Here is a 25510-nt window from a genome sequence, read left to right on the forward strand (position 1 = left end):
TTTTGGTCTGGATCTCTCCTTTAAGACCGGCAGCTGCATTCAACGTGTCAGTCAGTTCCTTCCGGCGTGTGGCGGTGACGAGTGGAAGCGGCGAACAGTTTCGAAGCCCTCAGAAAACGTTGAGGTACGTCGACTTGGAGTCCACGCCCACGGCGTTCCTGGCCGTGCAGCGGTACAGGCCGGCGTCGCGCTGCGTGGGGTTCTGGATGACCAGCGACCCCTGCGGGTGCAGGTACTTGTTCCCGAAGAGGCGCGGCTGCCCGCTGACGGCCAGCCGCGCCCGGTCGGGCGTCTCCCACGCCACCTCGGCCCGCGGCGTCCCCGTGGCCACGCAGTTCAGCTGCACGGCCACGCCCCTCCGGGCGTACACCACGGCGGGCGGCCCGCTGGTGATGCGGGGCGGGAAGGCGAGCACGGCCACGGCGGCGGAGAGCAGGGCGCCGCCGTACTCGTTGGCCGCCCGGCACACGTAGGAGCCGCGGTCGTACACGGACGCCTGCCGCACGGACAGCGTGCCGTTGGCCAGCACGGCGTAGCGGCCCGCCCTCTGCGGCCGGCCGAGGACCACGCCGCTGGGCAGCGTCCAGGTCAGCCGGAGCGGATGGCCGCCGTCGCCGGACACGCAGTGGAGCAGGAGGTCGTCGCCGGTCATGACGCTGACGGGGGAGTTGTACCTGTTGCTGATGTGCGGCTTCCTCCCGGGGGACAGCGTGACGGCGCGCTCCAGCAGCCCCGCGGCGCCGCGCCCCAGGCATCGGTACACGCCGCTCTCCGCCACCGAGGGGTTGGCGATGACCAGGGAGCCGTCCGAGGGCCGGTGGAAGAACTTGGAGAAGCGAACGCCGCTCAGCAGGGGGGTGCCGTTGGGCAGCAGCCAGGTGACGTGGCGCAGCGCGCCGCCCTCGAAGGTGCAGTTCAGAGTCATGGCGTTGCCCACGGTCAGGGGCAGGCTGATGTCCCCTGCGGGCGCCCCCCCGCGGGCCACCTGCGGCCGCTCCACGGCCTCCCTCACGTCCAGGTGCACCGTCAGCCGGGCCTCCCCGCCCTCGTTGCGGGCGATGCACGCCAGCCGGCCCGAGTCGGTGACCTTGGGCGCGCGTATGTCCAGGGTGCCGTTGCGGTGCACCGTCATCCGGCTGCCGTAGTACGGCGCCGGCAGGATGACGTTCTCCGGCAGGACCCACATGAGGCGCGGGACGGGGCTCCCCGTCGCCTCGCAGTCCACCGCTAGCCGCTGGTCTCTGACCGCGTTCACCCTGATGCCGTCAGTGGCGGCGGCGCCTTCGGCGCCGCTGATGGTGGGCGGAGTCACCAGGACCTCCACCGTGATGACCCTGCGGTCCGTTCCCGCGGCGTTGCGGGCGGAGCAGGTGTAGTTCCCTCCGTCGAAGCGCTGGGCCTTATGAACCACCAGCGTCCCGGAGGAGAGGACCTAAAAAGATGAAAGTGTGTATCCATATATGTGTGTGTTAGTGTTGATTTTGACAGCAAATGTTGATTTAGTTTTAGTCATAGTCTTTTGAATAAAATGCTGTTTAGTTTTTATAATATTTTAGTCATCTGAAATGTTTTACTGTTAGTCTAGTTTTAGTCGACTAAATCTACAGTTGATTTAGTCGACTAAAATTATTTTTTGCCGGTGCCTTGATGCTATCGAAATGGCAGATTTTCACCTTAAGGCAGGTACAGACTGCAAGACCTTAAAGTGGTCGGGGGGTCATCTGATCGTTAAGCATAACACACTGCAGGAGTTTATTTCTTGAAATCGGCTGTCATAATATCGTTGTGGTCTTCACAACAGGATTGATCCCCGACAAGGGCTGACACACTGTAGGATTGTTCACTAGAATGCTATCTCCAGAGTCAGACCCAATACATACATTTGAGTTTATTCCAATTCATTTTAATCGACGTATCCCGTGATATGCCTCTCTCCCTCTCCCTCTCCCTCTCCCCCCTCTCTCGCTCTTTCTCTCTCTCTCTCCCTCTCTCTCTCCCTCTCTCTCTCTCTCTCTCTCTCGCACGTCAAGTGCGCAGAAGCCGTCAGTGACAGCGTTGCCATGTCCGCTTATTATAAGCGACTTTGGGCTTGTTTTTCTGTAGAGTTGCTTTAAATATTGGTTGTTGCGGGGTGCATTTTTTGGGCTTATTTGTGTAGTTGCTTATTTGGCCTTGTTTCCTAATGTTGTTTAAACCAGTGGTTTAAACAACACATAATATGTATTTGTCCGCAGACCCCCCTTCTGTAAATATGTTGTGCCATCATAGACCCCCATACAAGATTTGTGTGGATTTGGAAAATATTCCAAAATGTTCTCAAGATTTTTATTTGAAAATAGCTGCGACTGTAACTTAATACAGGACTGGACGGTAATATTGCGGTAGGGACTGTTTGTTGTGGTCAGATCCAGCGACGCTCCCCTGGCCACGGTGGCTGTAATGTGCTCTCATTGGCTGTAGCGTGGATCTCCTCGCAGACCCTTTCATAATGTATGATACTGTCCGATCTCCTGTCTGGGACAGAGCTGAATATCTAACATGGTAGTTATCTGAAAACGGTCGGAAAGCCGTCGCAGAGCGGATAATCGCGGCCACATCGTCTCGCGGAACCTTTCACACAGAGCGAGCATTATCTCGCAGATCAAAGGCCGATCTGCGTCAGATCGGGAGGTTTTGTCGGCGAGCGCCAAAAAATGTCGGCGACAGCAATCTCGGACCAAATCTCCTGCAGTGTGTACGAGCCCTTAGCTGCATGCCGAAAATAGCAGATCTACAAGCTCACAACGCGCGTTGTGAGCTTGTAGATCAGCTATTTTCGGTCTGTGACACCCGCACGCACCCATGATGACGTGTCTTAGTTCTACTGGATCTCTTCTCCACTCGTCCCTCCCAAACATTTTAGTCTAGTTTTTATTTGTTGACAAAATTGTCAATTTATTTAGTCATAGTTTTAGTCATCATAGCTTAGTTTTTATTTAGTTTTCTTCAGTGAAAAAAGGCAGTCGATGAACATTTTTCGTCATAGTTTTAGTCGACGAAATCAACACTACCTGGTACTTGTCGGAGGCGGCGGGCGGGATGGCCCGGTTGGTGGGGGACGTCCAGGAGACGACGGGCGCCGGCTCGCCCTCGGCGCCGCAGTCCAGCGTCGCCGTCTCGCCGTACGGGACCCTGACGACCTTCGGGGATTTGTCGCCGCGGATGCGCGGCGGCTCGGCCGCGACCTTGACCTTCACCCTGACCTTCATCTCGTCCTTGCCGAGCTGGTTCTGGGCGTAGCAGGTGTAGTCGCCCTCCTCCCGCATGCCCACGTCATTGAAGAACAGCGTCCCGTTGTCGAACACCACGTACCTGATGGACAGGGACATCGTTAAAGTACATCGACAAGGATCTTCAAACAGTCCAATCAACAGTATGGTGACATTTCTATTAACCCATTCAGACCTGAGGCCGATTCTACAAATGCCTTCTCAATCAATAGTCAAAGAAAATTTGTGTAAAAAAAATATTTGAAAACCGCAACAAAAAAAAAGGTGTTTATTACATTTAGTACATCATAAAAGGCTGTAAATCGAGTGCCCACAGCGCCAATGACGTCTTTTGACATCTCTTAAAAAAAAAGAAGAACAAAGAACCAGCAGATAACGCGATCCAAAGATGTACTGCTCCCATTCACTTCCCTGTTAAAATATTAGGGAAATATTCGGAATCTCTGCTCCTGTGTTTTACTATGTATTTTCGAGCGAAACATGCTATTTTCAACTGGGTATGACAGGCGAACGGGAATCGCAATGACATATTTTTTTTCTTTCACGGACAAGCACAGTGAAACCCTCTGTGATTAGTAGGCCTGTCCCCGACTAAGGATTTGTTTAGTCGACTCTAATTGGCGACTAATTGCCAATAGTCGACTGGCAGTCGACTAATAAAAAAATAAAAAATATATGTATATTTTTTTTTTTTTTTTTTGTGCCAAAATACATTTTATTTCAAAGGGCCAAGTCTACACAGTTTGTTTTGTCTCCAGCAGAGTTTCTAGTGTCTCTATCTCTCTCTGGAAGAGGTTGCACATGAACTCTGCAGCCGCACTGAGGCGCTCCAACACAAACAATACCAATACAAAGACGAGGAATAAGAAGAATAAAGTGGAAGTTACGTGTGGTTGCAGGTGTAGACTTGGCCAAAAAACAATTTAAAACATTTTTGGCCCTTAAAAAAAAAAAAAAAAACTAGAGTCGACTAAGAGACACTTAGTCGACTCGCACCCCCGCGACTAACCAGTCGACTAGTCGACTTAGTCGAGGTCAGGCCTAGTGATTAGTAACCATCAGGGGATCGATCATACTGGAGCTAAACATTCTGTGACTACTTGAAAGGGTAAGAAAATCGCTTGCAGTACTGCAGGACAGTACAGTACAATACGGTACCTGCGGCTGCGTCCAGGGCCGGACCTAGCCTCCTCGGCCCACTGCTTGACCGAGTTGACCATGGTTCCGTCCGGCAGGGCCCAGCTGATCTCGGGGTCGGGGAGACCGGAGGCCACGCAGTCCACCTTGAGGTCGCCGCCGTACGCCACCACCTCCTGCTGGCCGGAGGGGGACTGCAGCCGCTTGCGCTCGATCCTGGCCGCCCGCGTCAGCACGCCGGCCCTCAGCAGCACGTAGTCGTCGCCCATCTTGTTGCGCGCCACGCACAGGTAGTCGCCGCCGTCCGCCTCGGTCACGGAGCGCACGGTCAGCGTGCCGTTGGCGAACACCTTGATCCTGGGGTCGAAACTTTGAGAGAGAAGAGGAAACAAGTTGTTTTAGCTCTTTGACTGCCAATGACGAGATTGTTTTTTACGCTAGATGGCGCTGTTCGCTGAGACATGAGTGACCATTTCATTCTCAGTCCCTGGATTTCCCCTGCATTTTTGACGAGACGTGCTATATTCAACGGCCTATAACAAGCGATGAATCTATTTTTTTTCGCGGAAGCAGAGATAAACCTTTCGTGTTTAGCTACGATCGGGGGATCGATCATACTGGAGATAAATATTCTGTGACTAGTTGAAAAGGTAAGGAAAACGAAAAATCGCTGGCAGTGGCTTATCAAACGATGTTTTTTTTCTGTCAGTCAAATAGTAAATAACCCATTATGACCTATGAGGCCGATTCTACAAAATGGCGTCTAAAATCAGCAGTTCTCAAACCTTTTTGTATCCAAGGACCGCCCAGAATGATATACATTTGGCTGCGGACCCCCTCCCCCCCCCCCCACATCTGAAAATGTTTTGTGCCAACGACCCCACTAGAAGAGAAGATTTTTTTATGTAAAAAAAAATCAAAATTCAAAATGCTGACAGGTGCCGCCTATGTCCTCCCGGTGGAGGCTCCTCACTGGCAGGTGAGTCAGTATAGGATACAACAGCAGTGACAACACACAGAAATGTGTGTGTGGGGGGAGGAGTTAATTGGAATAACGACTAAATTGGGGAGAAAAGGGAGGCTAAAAACTGCCTGTCATCACCTGTACTGCGAGTCGACCAGTTTCTTGGAGGGCGTCCTCCAGATGATCCTGGGCTCCGGCTGCCCCGTAGCCAGGCAGTCCAGCTGCACCGTGCCCCCGTACATCACGTCTGTCCTGTGGGGGGACGACGACACGATCCGGGCCTTGGTGGAGGAGGCGGAGGCGGGGGGCGAGGGGCCCTTCACTACGGTCAGCGTCACCGTCCGCCTGCTGGAGGCCAGCGAGTTGCTGGCCGTGCACTCATATCTATAGGGACGACATGACAATTACACCTCACCATTATTCTGGCAAAAATAATTGTGATTATCTATATCATCACGATAATCTAAATAATGCTTAAAAGGATCCCTGTCAAATAAGCCTCATATGCCTTAAAGGGATAGTTCACCCAAAACATTTCTATCAATTACACACCCCATGAAGCCTTGAATTCATGGAGATTTTTTTGTTTTTGTCGCATTCCTAAGCCAATAATTTTATTACCGGTGGAAAGATGCTAATGTCTCCGGTAGGAAGTAGACACTTAGAGTCTCCTACCAGAGTCTCCACCGGTCATCGAATTATTGGCTTAGGAATGGGACAAAAACAAAATAAATCTCCATGAATTCAAGTCTCCATGGGGTGTGTAATTGCTAGAAAAAAAAGTTATTTTTGGGGTGAACTATATGTCTTATTAGCCAGGGATCCTTTTAAAGCCTCTCTATATAACTATTTTTAATGAACAAAATGTAATTTTGTCCAATCTGGATGGTAAAGTTTGTTAACTCATTCACTACTACGACACCCCCGTGCGTGTAATGAGCCTGAAAAATCATGGAATATTCTCCGTGACCTCCGTCCTCACTCCATGACCTCCGTCCTCACGGAGAATATTCCATGATTTTTCAGGTACAGTAAAATCGCCGTTTTCACTGGCAAGGGGACGGTAGACGATGTTTTAACTCTGGCAGTGAATGAGTTAAGAGGTCAGTCTTCAGATTACGGTGGAATACTGGGAGTGAGTCTCGCAGTTTTATCACGAAAAACGACAATAACGATTACCGTACCTGCCGGCGCTGGCCGCCGTCAGACCCCGCACGTAGAGCGTCCCGTTGGGGAACACCAGCACGTTGTTGCGTCCGCCGCCGGCGAACTGCGAGGGCGCCAGCTGGACCCCGTCGGGCGTGGTCCAGCGGATGGCGGGCGCGGGGGTGCCCTTGGCGGTGCAGTGGAGGTAGGCCGCGCCGCCCTCGGGGAGGGTGGCGTTGTCGTGCTGCGCCTGCTGGATCACCGGCGGCAGCAGCGTGACGTGGAGGCGGACCGAGGCGGTGTCGGCGCCCACCGGGCTGCTCCCGATGCACTTGTACACCCCTCTGTCGGCGTAGCTGGCCTGTGGGCGATCCGCAAGGTTGTTATAGTTTGACTAAAATGTCAAAAATAAATAAAACTAGAATTGAAACTAAAACAAAACATTTCAGTTAAAGCTGCACTATGTAACTTTTTTTTCATGAATAAAATTTAATTTTGTCCAATCTGTATGTTAACTCATTCACTGCCTAGAACGACTAAAACGACTTTTGTCCTTTAAGCCCCCACTGCCAAGAACGACTAAAACAATTTTTTGAATTTTTTTTTTCTTTTTTTTTTTCTTATTTATTTATTTAATTTTTAACCTAAAGACCAAGGAGGTATGATTTGTTGAAGATCTAGACTCCAATCCACTTCCTTGTTAACTTAAAACTTAAACATTTTGTATCTTGGCTCCTGAGTACTTTCTTTTTCTATGAAAAATCTCTGGCAGTTTGTCAAACGCAAAAATAAAAAAGTTCTGGCAGTGAATGAGTTAATACAATTTATTACACGGCTTGGTTGAATGCTCGATTCTGATTGGTCAGTCATCGGCCATTATTTCTGGATAATGACCGATGAGCTCTATAACGGACCGCTGTGTAATCAGAGACTCAGAGCACCTGCTCGTGCCAACCTGCGCTGCTTTGTTTTATGCTTTATCCAACATGACAGCCATGTAAACAAACAAACAATGTAATTTACAACTAAACGTTGCTCTCAAGAATGTTTTTGAAAACATTTGAAGTGAGAAATAGACGATGCAATAACCGAATAGTGATTCTATTTGATCCACTGCACTTCCTTGTTTATCGTGGCACAACAACGGGGGAATACCAAAACGCTCGCCCCAAAACACAGTCGCTCCGGGGGAAATCCGGCGGTATTACAGGCAAATCGGCGGTATATAGAATGGGAGGCGAGTGTGTTTTGGGGCGAGTTTTCCGGTTACCTTGTGGAATACTGTCATTTGTTTTCCTAGGCGAACTTGTCCGCCCAGCCCAATACTTATGGAATACTTTCATTGCTGTAAGCAAGGAAATACTTCGTTTTGTTGTCACTTTTGGGTAAATGTATTTATGTATTTATTAAGTAGCCGTGTAATAAGCGGGATAATGCATGGGGAGGTGGTCATTATTTAAATTTAAAGCCCTTCAGGGTGGTTATGCACCTCGGCTCCGCCTCGCTGCATAATCACCCTGTCGGACTTCAAATTCCAATAATGACCACCTGCATTATCCCTTGCATAACTTATTCAATTGGGGTGGTTGTATTTTGTCTCTCTGCTCTTCTATTGAGACATTTAGATCGCGTCAAAGGTCATGTCTCACCTAGACACAGGATCTGACACGAAATTTCAGATACAATGTATCCCCCGAGCAAGCAGGCATGCTCTATTAGCTCAATGGTAAAACATTTCAGCACTTGCGTAGGAAACCGGGTTCTAGCCGTGTAGGAAAGTTACATAGTGCCGCTTTAATTGATATAAAAATTTAAATCAGGCTTCACAAAATAAAAACACAACTAACTGACACTGTATTGTGTGTTTACCAAACAAACTGATGGATCAGGACAATGTCCTAGCCTTTGTCAATATTTATTGAACCTAATATTTTCAAATATTTAAAAGAATCTTTAAAAAAATGCGAAAATAGCCAGTCGCGTTGTGAGCTTGTAGTTTGACAATTTTCACTATTTTTCTGAACTTTTTGAATATCACTCCAGACAAATACAGCATTTACATTAATAATAAAACTAAAGCTAAAAATTTACCTTTTCAAAAATGTTAAATAAACTAGCCGACCCTCCTAAAACTAAAATTGTTAAAAAAAAGAAAATGTTTTAAAGCCAAAATGAAATTGAAAACAATTTAAAAGAAAATTAAAATTCAATTGTATTAAAAAAAATTCTAAACTCTTAATTTACCTGGCTGATTCGGAGGGTGCCGTTGTTGAACAGCGCCACCCGCTGGTGCGGTGGGATGACGGGCGGGCTGACGGACAGGTGGACGCGGTCGGGGAGCACCCACGTGACCCGGGGGGCGGGGTGCCCCGTGACGGTGCACTCCAGATCCACGGCGCCCCCCAGGGGCACGGTGGCGTCGCGGTGCCGCGGCTGGAGCACCCGCGGGTGCTGGGCCAGGACGGCCAGCGTGACCAGCGCCTTGTCGGTGCCGTACTGGTTCTGGACCATGCACAGGTACTGGCCCCGGTCCGCCGGCTGGGCGGTCCGGATGACCAGCGTGCCGTTGGCGTGGACCTCGAAGCGCTGGACGCGGGTGTTCTGGGCGACGCTCGCACCTGAAGGTATATGAACATAAGATTTGAGAGAACATTACAGAAAATGTGGAAGAGGGAAAAAACTGGAATGATCCTTTATAATTTTAGGAATGTCGGTCATCAGTCAGTCATCATGCTTGGCTCTTGCTTGGTTCTCCTCAGTGGCTTAAAGGGGAATACCACTCATTTTCAACATTGAACTATGTCTTTAATACACCTTAGAGCTGTTGTGTGGAAATAAGAAAAAAAGTCCCCCCCCTTCTATGTTGCCTAGAACTGGATAATTGATTGAGGTCATGTGATCAGTGACATACGCAGGGTGTACTTTTGGCTGAGGGGGCGGAGCCAAAAGTAGTAGAAGACATAGTTCAATGTTGAAAATGAGTGGTATTCCCCTTTAAGCAATTGCTCTGTACTTGCACATGGCCATTGATCATTAGCATATGCACACCGTGAGGAAGCCCCCTTTTTTTCTTCGCCGCAATTTAACATGTTTATTTGCGTTTTGCTGTAAACAGCGGACATTGGGAGCTCGGCCGATGGGAATGTCGTCATGGTTACGGCCCCCCAGCCTATGGGATCTGGAGGCCACGCGGAGTCCCCACAGTATGTGGTTAGCTGTTGGTGCTATAAGCACCAACAGCTAACCGGGGTGCCCCGGTTAGCTGTTTAGACATTTTTCATTCGTTTTCTTCTTCTTCTTATTATTATTTTTAAATTTCAGTATACGATTTTAGCCTGTTGTTTACTCACTGTCTGATTTGGGTGCTCATATCCCCCGACGGGTATGGTCTAGTTCTTTATTAGGATGACGAAAAGTTGCTTTAATTAAAATAGTTAATTGAAGGAAAGCAGGCACACACTCATAGCCAACGTGCGAGACAGTTTAATTTAATAAAAAGTAATACCAACGTGGTTTGACAGTCTTTTTTCATACCCTGAAGGAGACTTGATGAAATGTTGGCAGTTTTCAATTAAATCAAACCTTCTTGCATCATTCCTGTATACCCGAGTGAGTGCTTTCCTGTCATACCTCACCGTGGTCTGCATCTCTCCAACAATGTGTTCCTCTCCCTATCATTTATGCTTTAATAACACAAACTTCATCATCATAAACGCGGTTCTCAGCCTGACGGTTGCAAGCTCTCAGGGGGTCCCACGTTATTTTTCGAGGGTGTTATTCCGAGACGATTTCATGTGTAAAATATATCTCTATGGAGAAAGACAATATTCATGACATTATAGCAGTGGTGGCAAGTAACTAAGTACATTTACTTATGTACTGTACTTAAGTACAGTTTTGAGTTATTTTGTTTACTTGAGAAATTTCTATTTCCAATACTTTTACTTGTACTCCACTACATCTCAGATCCAAATATGATACCTTTACTCCACAAAGTTTATTTGAAAACTTTAGTTACTAGTTACTTTGTAGATTTTGATTATTATTACAAAACATACATTAACAACTTCAGCCTTTTGGCCATTTGAAAATAGCCGATCTACAAGCTCACAATGTATCACATTTTTTCTTGTAACAGAGTACTTCTACATTGCAGTATTGATACTTTTACAAAAAAGTATTGATACTTTTTCCACCACTGCATAAGAGTTATTATTATTGCCTCTTGCTATTGATGTAATGCATTCTAGCCGCCCAGGGACCAACTTCAAACACTGATCAGCTGAAATTCTCTGAAATAAAGCAATGGTTCATAGTTTATAGTTCTACAATATATATCTTCAGAGGGATGAATCTTTTCTATTAGCTATCAGGGTCATGAGCTACAGTACAAGGATCACAAACACATTATATTTTCAATATTAGACACTAGGAAGACTGCATTAGTGCTATTTTTGTTTGACTGTGTGAAATTAGAAACCATTTAAGCTGCTGTTAAGTTGCCTGCATTTACAAAATACGATGATCAGCATGATTTTATTGCCATGTTTGTGAGACCACCCTGAGACATCTTTCTCAGCGAGGTTGGCGCACAATAGCAAATAACGACAGTTTTAACCCCTTAAAACCGGGAAATCTTATACATCTGCTATTTTTTGGACATTTTAGAAAAATCTTGAAAGAGAACTACTGAGTTAGAAGCAGTGGTGGAAAAAGTACTCAAATGTTTTACTTAAGTAAAGGTAGCAATACTGCAATGTAGAAGTACTAAGTCCGGGAAAAAAAATTACTTCGGTGAAAGTACAAAAAATGTACCAAAAGTAAAAGTACTAAGATGTTGGAAAATAGCAGATCTACAAGCTCACAACGTGTCGCAATGCGACGCGTTGTGAGCTTGTAGATCGGCTATTTTCAAATAGCCTAACCTTTTATACTTTGGCTATAAAAAAATAGCAGATATACAAGCTCATACCGTGGCACCGAGTGAGCTTGTAGATCTGCTATTTTTGAAAAACATTATTTTGTGCAAACCATTGAATATATATTTTTTATAGCGTACATTTGTAGCTCAAATCTTTGCTTCTGGGGGTCCCTGGAACAAAATATTTTGAGACGGGGGTCCGCGGCCAAATACATATCATTTTGGAGGTCCTTGACATGAAAACCACTGTATTAATGTTAATATTAATCAGTTATTAGTACATAAAAAAGTACTTTGTCTCTGAAAGTGTATACAACTGAACAGGAGGTTCATTCATACATACCGGTGGAGACTTTGGTCCAGGAGAGGAAGGGCATGGGTTCCCCCACGGCCTCGCAGGGCAGCTGGGCGTCCGCCTCTGCGTTTACGGTGACGGTGCGTCCGTTGGCGTTCGTTATCCGCGGCCTCCCCCTCGATGTGGAGGCCGTCCCGGGAACATGGTGACCACTCGACACACTCTGAGTGGGTGATCTGGATGCGTCGGACCGCACAGTGGACCGCGATGTCTCTGTGGGTGACCTGGACGCGTCGGACCGCGCGGGGGGCCGTGACGTGTCTGCGGGTGAGGGGCGAACAGTGGTCGTCTGTTTGACAGCCTGTGCGCTGGTCGATTTCGGGGCGGAAGGCTTTGCCGTACTATGGACTACGACTATATTTTGTCCGTCTGAGTGCGTCGCAGGTCGCGCGCGGTCCGGCCCTGGACGGCTGCTGATAACAATGAGGGGATCCCCGCCTGGAGGGAGGGGTATTCCCTGCTCTGGGCGTCGGGCTCTCTCGCTGTGGCTATCTGGGATTTGGTTGAACTTGGGACCCTCGCGGGTCACGGTACCGGACCCTGTTGGGCCTCCGGCGGTGGTGGCGTCAGGCACCGTGGCAAGCGGCGGCCTCCTCCCCCCGGATGGGAGCAGAGGAGACGACTTCGCCGTGGCAGGTGTCGTCGACATAAAATGCCTTAAAACGCCGGCGGCAGAAGTTCCTGACGTCGGGGCAGCTTCTTTGAAAAGCTCGTCTCCGACTGAGGGACCGTGAGCTGTTCTCCCGTCACCCAACCTCGGTGGAGAGCTTTTAGAAACCACAGGCCTCTTTGTGGTTTCCAAAGCATCCTCCTCCTCATGCAGGCCACCTATTGCTGCTGTTATTGTTGTTATTATCCAGTCGCTCACAGAGTTTGTGCCGGAGGGACGGTTGATTTCACGCTGGACAGAGGGAGCAGCTGAGGGGAATAACCGCACATTGATCTCTTTGAAAGGCACCTTTTCAGCCGCTTCAGTGGGAGAGTAGCTCTGCCCCACATCTGGTTGCACTCGCACCGGAACCCGAGCGCGCTCAGCCGACTCGTCAGAGCGTGGCACGGGTCCAAGGTCTCCCGTAACGCTTCCCCTTTGTGTCTCTTCTAAGGGTTTAACGGGCGGAAGAGGGGCGCTCGTAAAACTCCGGCGAGTGGCCGGCGTGGGAACGCCCAAGCTCGTGCCTATCTCCGAGGCGCCCGTTCCTGGAGAGGTCGTCGGAAACAACGGCGCGGCTGACGTGCTTCGGAGAAGCGGTTTGGCCGGAGACAGAAGGCTGTGCTTTGTCAGGGGGAGAGAGGCTGGTGGGGGGGTGGGGGGCTGGGCGGCTGCCCTGTCGTCGTGCCCGGAGACTGCGCTCGCTTTGTGACTCAGCGAGCCTGATGACGTGGCTTGGCCGCCGGTGAATGGAACAGCGCTGTTGACGTTGGCCGTCGTGGATTTGGCATTTCCCCACCGTTCTATTTTTAGCCGCGTGGGAGCCGTGGCCTCGGCAGTTGCTAGGGGAGCCTCCGCAGGTGTGGTGGTGAGCCGGCCGGGCCGATCCGGCCTCTGCTTCCTCCTGTCGGGCCTCTGCTTCCTCCTGCCTCCCCCGTTCCCCCTCCGTCTGGAGTTCGGGGGTCGGAGCCGAGCGGGCCCCCGTCCCCTGTTCCCCTTTTTACCGCTCAGCCTGCGAGCGGGCATAGTTGTGGGAGAGACTGTCGTCAACAGCGCTTGAGACTTCCTGTCGTCGCGTCCGGTGTCCTCCGGCTCAGCACGTGGGGCCAACGCGGCCTCGGTCTCGGTAACATATTTGTCATTCTCATTCGTTGCCGCGGGCTCGTCTGTGGTCAGCGGAGGGTTAAGTCGACTCCCGCGGAGCACAGAGACTTCTCTGTGTTCGCTGGAGCTGCTGACAGAGCTCTCCGGGCGCTCGGATGTGTGAGAGCTGTCGGATGTTGTTGTGACTGCATCGGCGGTTGTAACAGTGTGTTGATGCTGTTGTACAGAGCTGTCATGCACAGTGCTGCTGCTGCTCGTGCTGAACGCGCTCGCCTGCCAGTTAGTGACAGCCCTCTGGGGGACAGATGTGGGGCTCGGGAGGGGAGTGGCAGTGCTCACGGTTGAGTCACGGGCGTCCGCTGTTTTGCGACGCGTGTCGGGCGTGAAACGTGCACTCTGAGGTTGTTGTTTCCTGCTGTGGGTGCGGCGACGGGCGTCGGGGTCGTTAGGTGTCAGGCGTGCGCCTTGTGCGGTGCTGGCCTCGTTGTGGCGTTCGGTCGTGGCGGGCGGTGCAGTGGTGTCCGCCTCCGAGTTGTCGACCTCCGACGACCCCTCCACGTTGTTCCTCGACGGCGCCCGGCGCCCCGTTCCTTCATCCTCCCTCCTCTCCGTGGTGGTCGGACTCGCCGTGGCGTTGCTCTGAGCGGTTTTGTCTCTGATCTTTGCCAAAATGTCGGCCCACTTCGCCGGGTCTATTTTGTTGTTCGACATGCTAATCCTTCTCCTGGTCTCGACGACGGCGTTTCTCCGGTCGTTGGCGTTCGGAGCCGCGGGCCTGCGCGGCGCGGCCGGTCTCCGCCACATGGTCCTCGACGGGTGGCTGCCCCTCACGCCGCCGCCGGCGCTCTGACTCCCCCCTCTCTGCTTATCTGCGGGAGCCTCCGCCTCCTCGGAGGCGTCTTCGTCGCCGGACGCCTCCTCCTCCGCATCCCGTGTGGGGACTTTGACTTTGGTGTTGACGCCCGCGGCCGACTGAGGTCTCGCCGGGAACTTCCTCAACGGCCTCGCCGCCCCCGCTCGCCTGCTCAGCGTGACTTTGGTAGCCAGCGTGTCCACGCCGTGCTGGTTGATGGCCACGCATTTGTAATAGCCGTTGTCGGACAGCTGACTCTGCGCGATCCGCAGAGTGCCGTTGGAAAAGACCACCGCTCTGGAGGAGTTGGCCCTGAAACTTACCACGTCGCTGCCCGGGAGCACCCAGTTAATGTCGGCGTCCGGCGAGCCAGACGCCACGCACGGCAGCGTGACGTACTCTCCCACGAAGCCCTGGACGGGCGGAGGGGAGCTCTCCTCCCCTGGCGGCGAGCTGGAGGATTCCTCCACCGTCAAACGGAACGGGAGCACGGACATGTCTCCGTGCACCGTGGCGATGCAGTAGTACACGCCTGCGTCCGAGTGGCTGACCGACGAGATGGCCAGCTGTCCTTCGCCGGACACAGACACCCTGTTGTCTGGGCTGCTGGACGGCGCCCACACCCGGGTGCCATCTGGCAACATCCACCGAATAACCACCGGCTCGGAACTCCGCACTTTACAGTCCATTTGGCCGGCGCTGCCCACTACGGCGCTCAGCGCCGTCCGCGTGGCGTTCGTGGACTCGATCGCGACCCACGACCGCCGCTGCCTCCGCGCCAGCTCGGCCTCGACGGTCTGCGAGAAGCGGGTGCGGAGGATCAGCTTGGCGCTCTTCCCCGTGGACTGCGGCCTGTCGAGCTGCAGGTCCACGGACTCCTGCATGAGCCACGCCGGCACGGCGGCCATGTTGACCCGGACGCCCGTGTAGTACAGAGCGTCCCTCTCCACGTCCTGCCTGTACCTGACGCCGCCGCCGCCGCCGCTCGTCGGCACGGCGCCGTCCCGCCGCAGGTGGGCGGGCACGTCGCTGTAGTACGCGATGAGCCTCCAGAGCAGCTCGTAGCTGTCCCGGTCCACGGGGCAGTCCAGGTCCACCGACAGGCTGACGTTGGCGGAGAGCCGCAGCGGGTCCACCTGCTCCCAGTCCACCTGGGCGAGGTTCTCCCGGGGTTCGCCCACGGTGCACGTCAGGTCCACTTGGTTCCCGTGTTCGTCGGACAGGCCCAGGGAGACGTTGCCCAGCGGCTCCCTGAACTCCTCCGCGGCCATAACTTCGGTGTCGTCGGCAGCGGCGTCATCTCCCGGGGGTCCGGCCTGCTGACGCGACGACCTCATGATGACGGGACCGCTGCAGACCATGCTCTCCTCCACGGCCTGGAGCTCCTTCTCGCGGAGGTGTCTGGGCGAGGAGCACAGCGGACACAGCTGACCTCCAGGGTAGGCCCGGTCCTTCTTACACTTCAGCACACCTGGTGGGGGAAAAACAACACAGGAGCACGACTGTTATTATTTATAGTATGGGCACAAATATGACAATAATGAGCAGTCACCTGTAAATGCTTGCATGAATGACTGATGAAGAATGAAGAATGAAGAATGAAGAAGGAAAACTCTGCACAAATCTCTGCTTTCCGTTTGTATCACACAAGACTATGTAAAATGTTGAAAAGCACATACTATTAATTCATTGTGATTGTTTGAGGGTGCATACTGTATGAAAAATATTGTAGAGCACCATGAGCCACAAGTATGGATTATGCTATACAAAAGTGTACTATTATTACATGTACAGTATGTTACATGTACATGTATTACTGTATGGCAATCCCTTGTGAATTCAATAACGGTCTGTCTGTATTCTGTCTGTCTGCCTGCCTCTCTATTAATTATCACTACCACTAAAATACAGTGGTGTAAAGTAACTAAGTACATTTACTCAAGTACTGTACTTAAGTACAATTTTGAGCTACTTTTACTTTACTGGAGTATTTCCAATTTTCAGTACTTTTACGCAAATATTGTACTTTTACTACAATTATTTAAAAACTTTAGTTACTAGTTACTTTGCAGATATAAATTATTACATTATAGCCACTTTAGCCTTATTTTATACCTACTGTATAGGCTATTTGAAAATAGCCGATCTACAAGCTCACAACGCGTTGTATCGCGACGTGTTGTGAGCTTGTTTTTGTTGTACTTTTACTCAAGTAACATTTTGAACACAGGCCTTTTACTTAACAGAGTATTTTTACATTGTGGTATTGCTACTTTTACATAAGTAAAATATCTGAATGCTTCTTCCACCACTGCTAAAATATATATATCATTTTTCATGCTCTGCACCAGCAGCTCACCCGGAGACACCACGCTCTGCCAGTGGTGGAACCAGCGCATGCGGCAGTCGCAGGTCCACGGGTTCCCGTGGAGGTACAGGTTCTCCAGCCGCGGCATGGCGGCCAGCAGCGCCGGGTCCAGCGTGGTCAGCCCGTTGTCGGACAGGTGCAGGTGCCTGAGGGTGGAGGAGGCCTGTCACAGTTATTACATCATCGCCTGTTCGCAATTATTCTAGATAACCGTTTCTAGCCTGGAAACCAGACGAATCTGCCATTGCAAATATGGGGCGGGTTTAGAGGCATTGTTTTCCCTGCCCCTTGGAAATGCACGTTCCATACAGAGAATCCAGACTAATATCCACAAAGTCATATTAGTCTCGCCATGCCAGGCTAAACCGTTTCCTTTTTCCCCCAAATTACATAAATAGCAGATCTACAAGACACATTCGTGACAGGATAAGCGTGTAGATCAGCTATTTCCGTTATTTTTCCCTTTTTTAAACGTATACAATTATCAAATATGTCATTTCTTTGCATATTTAAGCTATTTGTCATATCTGCCCTGTGCAATTTTGTATTATGAATCCTAAAAGGCCAAACAGATTTTATTTGTATTCATAATGTTCAAATATGCCAAAAACACAATTTTATTGTTAATCGCAAGTTATTTGTATGACAATGAATCATCAACTTTTCGTTAGCCGCATAAACGTCTAAGTCATATTTGAAAGGTTTTCAGATCTGCCAAAGTCATCCATTTGACAATTTTCTATTTGTTTTGCCCACGTCTTGTTTATCTGCCTTTATTTATTCCTGCCTATAACTCTACTCTGCTAACACTGCTGCTGCTTCACTCTGACGTATTGCCTACGTCCTCAGCCTATCAGAATGCTTGTTTTAGTTGTATGAGAGCAGAATTAGGCAGAAATGTCAATTTGACCAAAAAGTGACGTAGGCAATAATGCTACGAGGCTAACGTTTTAAGAGGTGGTGCCATGGTTTTGCACTTTTTCAGTTTTTCATGTGTCTATGAGGTTGATAGAACTTAATTAAGCCCCTGGTGTTTTTATGGTGTTTTATGTCTTCTCTGACTATTTTGAGTTTCTACCTGGAGGCTAAAGCCTTGAGGGTCAAACGTGCCAATAGAAAAACAGCGTTTTAGTGACACAGTAAAAACATACCCTCCCCCTCATTATCATAACACAACAGGTGTGGGCATGAGGAGGAGTAGGAGGGCCTAGGACAGGTGGGTGGTGCTAAGGTGGTGGAGGAGGTGCTAAGGTGAGAACCAGGTATACTTAATGAACTGGAGGCGTGTCCACATAAACACATAATTTTAACAATTTCTGAAAATCACGGCACCCCGTCTTTAAGTAATGGTGACACAGCCCCTCCTACCTGAGGGTGGAGGCGTGGAGGTGGCCCCCCATCAGGGTGAAGGTGGAGAAGGTGGCGGGGTGCAGCCGCTGCAGCCGGTTGCCCTCCAGCTGCAGCAGGCGCAGGGCGGTCAGGCCCTGGAGGCTGTCCGGGTGGATGAACTCCAGGCGGTTGTGGTCCAGGTGGAGGCGGGCCAGGGACCACAGGCCGTGCAGCGTGTCCCGGTCCAGCTCCACCAGCTTGTTGTAGCTCATCTTCAGCATCTGAACACACTCGCCCGTCAGTCACACACACACACACACACACACACACACACACACACACACACACACACACACACACACACACACACACACACACACACACACACACACACACACACAGAGAGATAGAGAGAGAGAGTGAAATTACTGATCGTTAACCCATTAACCCATTAAAGGAGTAGTTCACCCCAAAAAATGACTTATTTTCCGTCAATTACACACCCCATGAAGCCTTGAATTCATGGAGATGTTTTAGTTTTTGTCGCATTCTTGAGCTAATAATTTGATGACCGGCGGAAAGATGCTAATGTATCCGGTAGGAGACTCAAAGGAGTCTCTTTGAGTCTCCTACCGGAGAGAGCGCCGGTCATCAAATTATTGGCTTTGGAATGCGACAAAAACAAAACAAATTCCATGAATTCGAGGCCTCATGGGGTGTGCAATTGATAGAAAATAAGATTATTTTGGGGTGAACTACTCCTTTAAGACCGGAGGCCGATTCTACAAATGCCTTCAAAGCCAATAGTTCTTTCAAGATTTTTCATAAATGTACAAAAATAGCAGTTCTGTCAGATATACGAATAGATTGAACCAATATTATAGACCGAATATATTTAAGCAATATAATAGAATGAGAATACAAGTGTGGATGTAATATTTTATCTTGGCGTTCAGGCTCTGCTATATTTTTTCTCCCTGCTCAGCACAATCATACAGCCATCAATAACCATTAAGAGCAGGGAGATAGATATACCATAACATAACAACCCCCCATGGGGAACAGACCAATAGCAGAGCCCACTGGTGGTGCTGGGGTGGTGGTGGGAGCAAACGCCGCATGACAACAAGCTAGAAGACACAACCGGATGGAATGCCCGATTCAAGAGAACTTAAATACCCGCCCAATTGGACAGCTGATTGCCACGTCAGTGTATGACGTAAGGATCTTGCATGACGCTGTAAACAGCCACATAGAATGAGCAATGCATGTAACCTCTCGAGTGTATGCTGCCAGAACTAACTCGCAGGCTACGTATAATTTGTTTAAGCCTGCTTTAGTTAAACTAACAGGAAAAATACTTTTTCAAGATGGGATATCAATTTTATCCAAACAGGATAAACATGTTACATTGAATGAATTGGACACGTAAATGAGCGGACAGGATTGGATGAAATTTGTATCCCGACCTGAAAATGTATGTTCTGTTTGCTCAAGAGCTGGGAGACGCCTGTTACTGAACAAACACTCTATATAGCAATACTACTTTTTAGTTTTACCCAAAATATATCACCTTCACCACCTTTAACTCTGAGAGTGTACAGATGTAATGAAAGGGACCGGCAAGTGCCCATTTGGTTACATGTGTACACTCTCATACAGTAGTTACAAAATGTTATCTCTAAAGAATTTACGGCACACTGGTATGTAGATTGGGGGGGTTGTTGTTGTCTTTCATGACAAGGCCCGCCACTGCAAAAAAAAAAACTGGCCCACCGGGGTCCACTTTTACACTGTTTACTGTGTGACATGGTATGTTATTATTGTGACTTCTGTGAAGGATACAGTAGAGTAGCCTGTCAGGCTAGTCATTCATCTAAATGTATGGAAACATAATGTGAATGTGAAATGTGTCTTTTCTGGATGAAATCCGGTACTGTCTAAACTAAAGCACTGCCTGCTTGTTTTACAACCAGTTTTACTACCATTGATGAAGATTATTTAATATGTATTGGTTGACTGATTCATCCATCCATCCATCCATTCATTCATCCATTCATTCATTCATCTGTAATGAATCTATTCATTCATATCATTATCTTCTGTCTTACACTAGATCTGTGATTGGGTATCTTGTTGGCTTGTGTTGAATCACAGAGCCTCTCTCTCCACAGGACAACACCTTGTGCTAATTCATTCTGATCGGTGGGATTTATTTGACTTCTGAAATCAGTGCTGTTATTGCTGTTCAGTCATTCCTCATACCTGCAGGGAGGTGAGGTCAGTGAAAGCTCTGTGGGGCAGGTCATTGGCAGTGTGACAGTGTGTTCAGGTCATTGGCAGTGTGACAGTGTGTTCAGGTCATTGGCAGTGTGACAGTGTGTTCAGGTCATTGGCAGTGTGACAGTGTGTTCAGGTCATTGGTGTGCAGTGTGACAGTGTGTTCAGGTCATTGGTGTGCATTGTGACAGTGTGTTCAGGTCATTGGTGTGCAGTGTGACAGTGTGTTCAGGTCATTGGTGTGCAGTGTGACAGTGTGTTCAGGTCATTGGTGTGCAGTGTGACAGTGTGTTCAGGTCATTGGTGTGCAGTGTTCAGGTCACCTGTAGGGAGGTGAGGTCAGTGAAAGCTCTGTGGGGAAGGTCATGGATGTTGTTCCCATGGATCATCAGCAGCTCCAGTCGACTCAAACCAGCCAGAGATTTCTCTGTCAACGTGTGGATGGCGTTGAACCTGGAACACAAAGCAACACAAACAACACAACACATCACACAAACCATCAATCTTTTAGGTAGGGTTGGGATTCGGAACTGGAGGAACCTGATCCAACATCACATCTTGGAATCCAGAATCAGTTTATTATCACACTGTCAGAGCTGGTATATGGACTTCACATCTGCTATTAGAGCACCGAAGTCTGACATAATTTACGCATCCTACCTGGGTCATGTTTTTTTCCCCCATTTTGAATACCCATAGACGTGTTTAATATCGCATCAAATAAGAACTGTGTGTTGCAAAAATAAACAAATGACCCCGGCGGTTTGACTCACATGGATATAAAGCATCAACTGACGGTGAGAAAACGCTAATGTTACTTCCGCCAAATTAGTTAAATTTTCGCCAGAAACAGACTGTATCAAATATAAGTGACTGACTATGATAAACGATACAGAGCCTCCTCCCTGACAATATCGCCGAGACAGTTTGTTTATTTTTGGACCACAATTCTTATGAGACGATTCTACCATGACCCAATGTTATTGTGAATTAAATTACTTCCGCGACCCAGGGGATGAACGAGTGACGTCAGGACTTCTGTACTCTATTACAATTACAATACAGGTACGTTTTGTATTAGTGTTAAATAGCTCTATATTCTCACAGTCATTGCTATGGGCTAGTGTTTGTACAGATCTCCCTGCCTCTCCGGCTCTTTATAACATAAACTGCATTATCGGTGGGGACACCAATTTTATCCAATAAGGAGAGAGAACTCATACAGGATACAGGAGGAACAAAAGTTAAAATTGAAAGTAATGACACAAAGTGAGCAGACAAAATTGGAACTGGAACACTATCACATTTAAGCTGATAAATAGGTAGACTACTCTCTCTCCTGATGAAATGGCTGAAATTGGCAACCCACTTGAAAGTTTATTTTCGGGTTATTAAGGAGATGGAGAGATGGGGATCGGCCCCTGTTTACCGAACTAACAAGATTTGACTTTTTAACTAACCTTTTTTTTAACCATAAAATGTCACGTAAGCACTTTAAAATAAGTTACGGATTGCAGCTTTAAATGTGAGTGTAATGACATGATTGTCTACATCACGTGGTTCTCAACCTTTTCAGACTATGACCCCCCAAAATAATCATATTTGAACTGGGGACCCCCCACCCCACCCTGACAAGCACTTGGAATTGTAGGAATTGAGGCAGATAAATAGTGTGAAAATAGCTGATCTACAAGCTCTCAACGAGAGGTGTTGTGAGCTTGTAGATCGGCTATTTTCAATTTGTTTGCCTCTTCCTTATATTATTTGACAATTTGGCCAATTGTGTTTTTAAGGTATTACAAATTATCTTAAAAGTCCTTAAACTGTAACTTTACTGTCATCTGGGGACCCCCCTCCAAAAAAATAAATAACGTGGGGACCCCCCTGGGGGTCCCGACCCACAGGTTGAGAACCACTGGTCTACCACATGTATGTACAGTATGTATGGCTGAATAAAAGCCACCGTCATCATCAGCCCAGCAGCACTATTATACTAACCCCAGGTTGATCCGCTCCACGTGTTTGGAGATGCCGGAGGGGATGGAGAGGAGGGAGCGGAAGGTGCAGTGGAGCTCGGTGGGCTGGGGGCAAGAGCAGGAGCGGGGGCAGGAGGGGGCACCCCCAACACCACCCACCATCATCACCACCACCACCCACACCCACACCGTCACTGCTGTGGGGCGACACATCTTCACACGCTGCAGGTGACAGAGAATGTACACATAAGTTGAACCCATTCAAACCTGGAAAGCATCTGTGTCATTTTATTTTTTCTTTGGCTGTTCAAAAATAGCAGATCTACAAGCGCTATGAGCTTGTAGATCTGCTATTTTGGGGGGGGGGGGGGGGGGAACGGGAACATGTGTGGTCCTTGACATGAAAAGGTTTGAGAACCACTGATATTATAGCAACATAGGTTTTTTCCCAAGACATATTCTACATTTGTAGAATCCCCAGAAGCAAAGATTTGAATTGAAAAATGTCACTTTAAAAAACAAAAATATATACAGTATATATTCAAAGATTTGCACAAATGTTCACGATTTTTCAAAAACAAATAGCAGATATACAAGCTCATATGAGCTTGAGCTATGAGCTTGTATATCTGCTATTTTTGAATAGCCAAAGAAATACAAAAAAACACATCACTAAAGGTAACTAGTAACTGAGGTTTTCAAATAGTTGTAGTGGAGTAAAAGTACAATATTTGCTTTGGAGGTGGAGTGGAGTAGAAGTCAAAAGTATTGGAAATTGGAAATACTCCACTAAAGTAAAAAAAAAATACCTCAAAATTGTACTTAAGTACAGTACTTGAGTATGTACTTAGTTACTTTACACCACTGGAATGAATTCACATCACTACACTTCATCAAGTTATCCATATATCACTATACCATTCAGAGTGTTAATTTAACCAAAAGTGTACAAATGGGACCAAATTGACCCTTACTTGGTCCCATTTGTACACTCTAAGAGTAACAAATGGATATATGAGCAAAATAGGCAATAGCTGCTTTTTAATAAGTAATAATATAGGCTACTATAGCCTACTGGCATGGATAGCTTATTGTGGAGAAATTAGATTTGGAGAAAAATAAAAATGAAAACTCCTTTATTGCTGAACTTGCTAAAAAATATGACAGAGAATGTGAGTTCTCTCATGACTCCAATGAATGAACTTCTTGCGCATATTACGTAATTGGCATTTAACCCATTCAATCCCGGAACGCATCTGTGTCACTTTAGATTTCTTTGGCAATTCAAAAGGTGCTTGTAGATCTGCTATTTTTGAAAAATCGTGAAAAAATTTGCAAATCATTGAATATATATATTTTTGTAAGCAAACGTTTTTTTTAACTAAAATCTTTGCTTCTGGGGGGTCCCTGGAACAACATACTTTGAGATGGGGGGGTCCGCTGCCAAATAGCCTAGATATCATTTTGGGGGTCCTTGACATGAAAGAGTTTGAGAACCACTAAAAAAAAAAAACACAACAAGACAAAAAATTGATTTAGAAGACATTTGTAGAATACCCCAGAAGCAAAGATTTGATTTAAAAAAAATATATATTCAAAGATTTTCACAAATTGTCATGATTTAAAAATAAATAAAAATAATAGCAGATCTACAAGCTGGTAGATCTGCTATTGTTGAATAGCCAAAGTATAAGATAATGGTTACAGTGGTTAAAATCTAAAATGACAGTTGCTTTCCTGGTCTTTATGGGTTAAAGTTGTATTTGAATCCTCATCATAAGATAAACTTAACTCGTCTTTACCTGGAACCCTTGACAGATCAGTCAGTCAGTCAGTCAGAGCTCCTCATATCCAGTCAGAACGTGACCTTGGTGACCTGAACCGTTAAGACGCATAGCTGGATCTCCAAAAGGAAAATACACTTTTTGTCCGGGAGGAAAGAAAACAAAATTTGTTTCTGCTTTTCTTCCTCTTCTTCCTCTTCTTCTTCTTCAGCCTACAGAAAACCCCGTCCAAAGCTCAAAACCATCATAAAGCTCTAACCGATTCCACTTTAATAAACTCCATAGAAAACAAGTTTGGTTCCGTTAAAAAAAGAAGAAGGAAAAAAGAAACAGTCTCTGCGTTTTGGCTGCAGCCTGCAGGATGATTAGAAAAAAAAGAGCCGGCTTTCTTCTGCATCTGTCTCTGTGTGTGTGAGCTGTTAGATTCCACCACAGGAGTGTGTGTGTGCGTGTGCGTGTGTGAGAGAAGTTATGGTGTATGCAGACTCAGTCTCAGTGTGTGTGTGTGTGTGTGTGTGTGTGTGTGTGTGTGTGTGTGTGTGTGTGTGTGAGAAGTTCTGGTGGTGTGTGCTGAGTGTGTGTGCGCTGTAGATTCCACAACAGGAGCGGGGTGTGTGTGTGTGTGTGAGAGAGAGAGAGAGAGAGAGAGAGAGAGAGAGAGAGAGAGAGAGAGAGAGAGAGAGAGAGAGAGAGAGAGAGAGAGAGAAGTTCTGGAGTATGCAGACTCAGAGTGTGTGTGTGGAGACTGGAGCAACAGGAGGGGCCACACAAAGTGCTGGGAAGCAATGACAGGACAGCACAGAGTTACAGGGTGGGAGGGAAAAACAATGATATACCCAGTGAGCAGTGATGGAAGAAGTATACTCACATGTTTTACTTGAGTCAAAGTATCAGTATACCACAATGTTCGATGAATTGAGTACAAAGGACACCAATGGAAACAAGCCATAGGCTTTCTTGGGTTTTAAAATCCGCTTAGCAGACCTTGTATTGAACTGTACTTTCCTGTGCTTTTTTTGCTTTTTTTCTTTACTTAAGTAAAAGTACAACTGGCATCAATGTGTACTCAAAGTACCAACAGTAAAAGTATGCATTATGCAGAAATGTCCCATTTCAAGTTTTCAAAAACGTACAGAAATCTTTTGAAAATAGCAGATCTACAAGCTCACAACACGTCGCATCCGATCTGCTATTTTCAAATAGCCGAAATATAGGCCTATATAGGGCTGCAGTGGTTAATGTATTTTTTGGAATAACAAATACAAAATCTGCAAAGTAGCTAGTATCTAAAGTATTCAAATAATTGTGTGGAGTAAGAAGAAGGCTACAATATTTGCCTCTGAAATATAGTGGAGTAGAAGTAAAAGTATTGAAA

General features: G+C 47.7%; 1 protein-coding gene across 1 annotated transcript; it reads right to left on the reverse strand.

Moving 5' to 3' along the window:
- On the reverse strand, positions 1-24352 carry mxra5a (matrix-remodelling associated 5a). Its single transcript, XM_080422019.1, has 12 exons — positions 24154-24352; positions 22374-22573; positions 20699-20828; positions 18135-18376; positions 16758-16912; positions 11781-15869; positions 8761-9134; positions 6555-6877; positions 5509-5754; positions 4428-4775; positions 3051-3351; positions 1-1432 (listed from the first exon to the last, which is right to left on the reverse strand). The coding sequence occupies exons 2-12, from the start codon at positions 22562-22564 to the stop codon at positions 110-112; spliced, it is 7722 nt and encodes a 2573-aa protein (XP_080278145.1). The 5' UTR covers positions 22565-22573; positions 24154-24352; the 3' UTR covers positions 1-109.
- Positions 24353-25510: the final 1158 nt, after the last annotated feature.

The sequence above is a fragment of the Gymnoscopelus braueri genome (assembly GCF_963280865.1).
Source record: "Gymnoscopelus braueri genome assembly, chromosome: 24".
NCBI lineage: Eukaryota > Metazoa > Chordata > Actinopteri > Myctophiformes > Myctophidae > Gymnoscopelus > Gymnoscopelus braueri.

Coding starts and splice junctions, on each gene's coding strand:
- mxra5a (XM_080422019.1), bottom strand. CDS start 22,564: ATGTGTCGCCCCACAGCAGTGACGGTGTGGGTGTGGGTGGTGGTGGTG. Junction 18,377..20,698: donor CTGACCTCACCTCCCTACAG/GTGACCTGAACA, acceptor GAGTGTGTTCAG/ATGCTGAAGATGAGCTACAA. Junction 15,870..16,757: donor GCAGAGCGTGGTGTCTCCGG/GTGAGCTGCTGG, acceptor TTCCCCCACCAG/GTGTGCTGAAGTGTAAGAAG.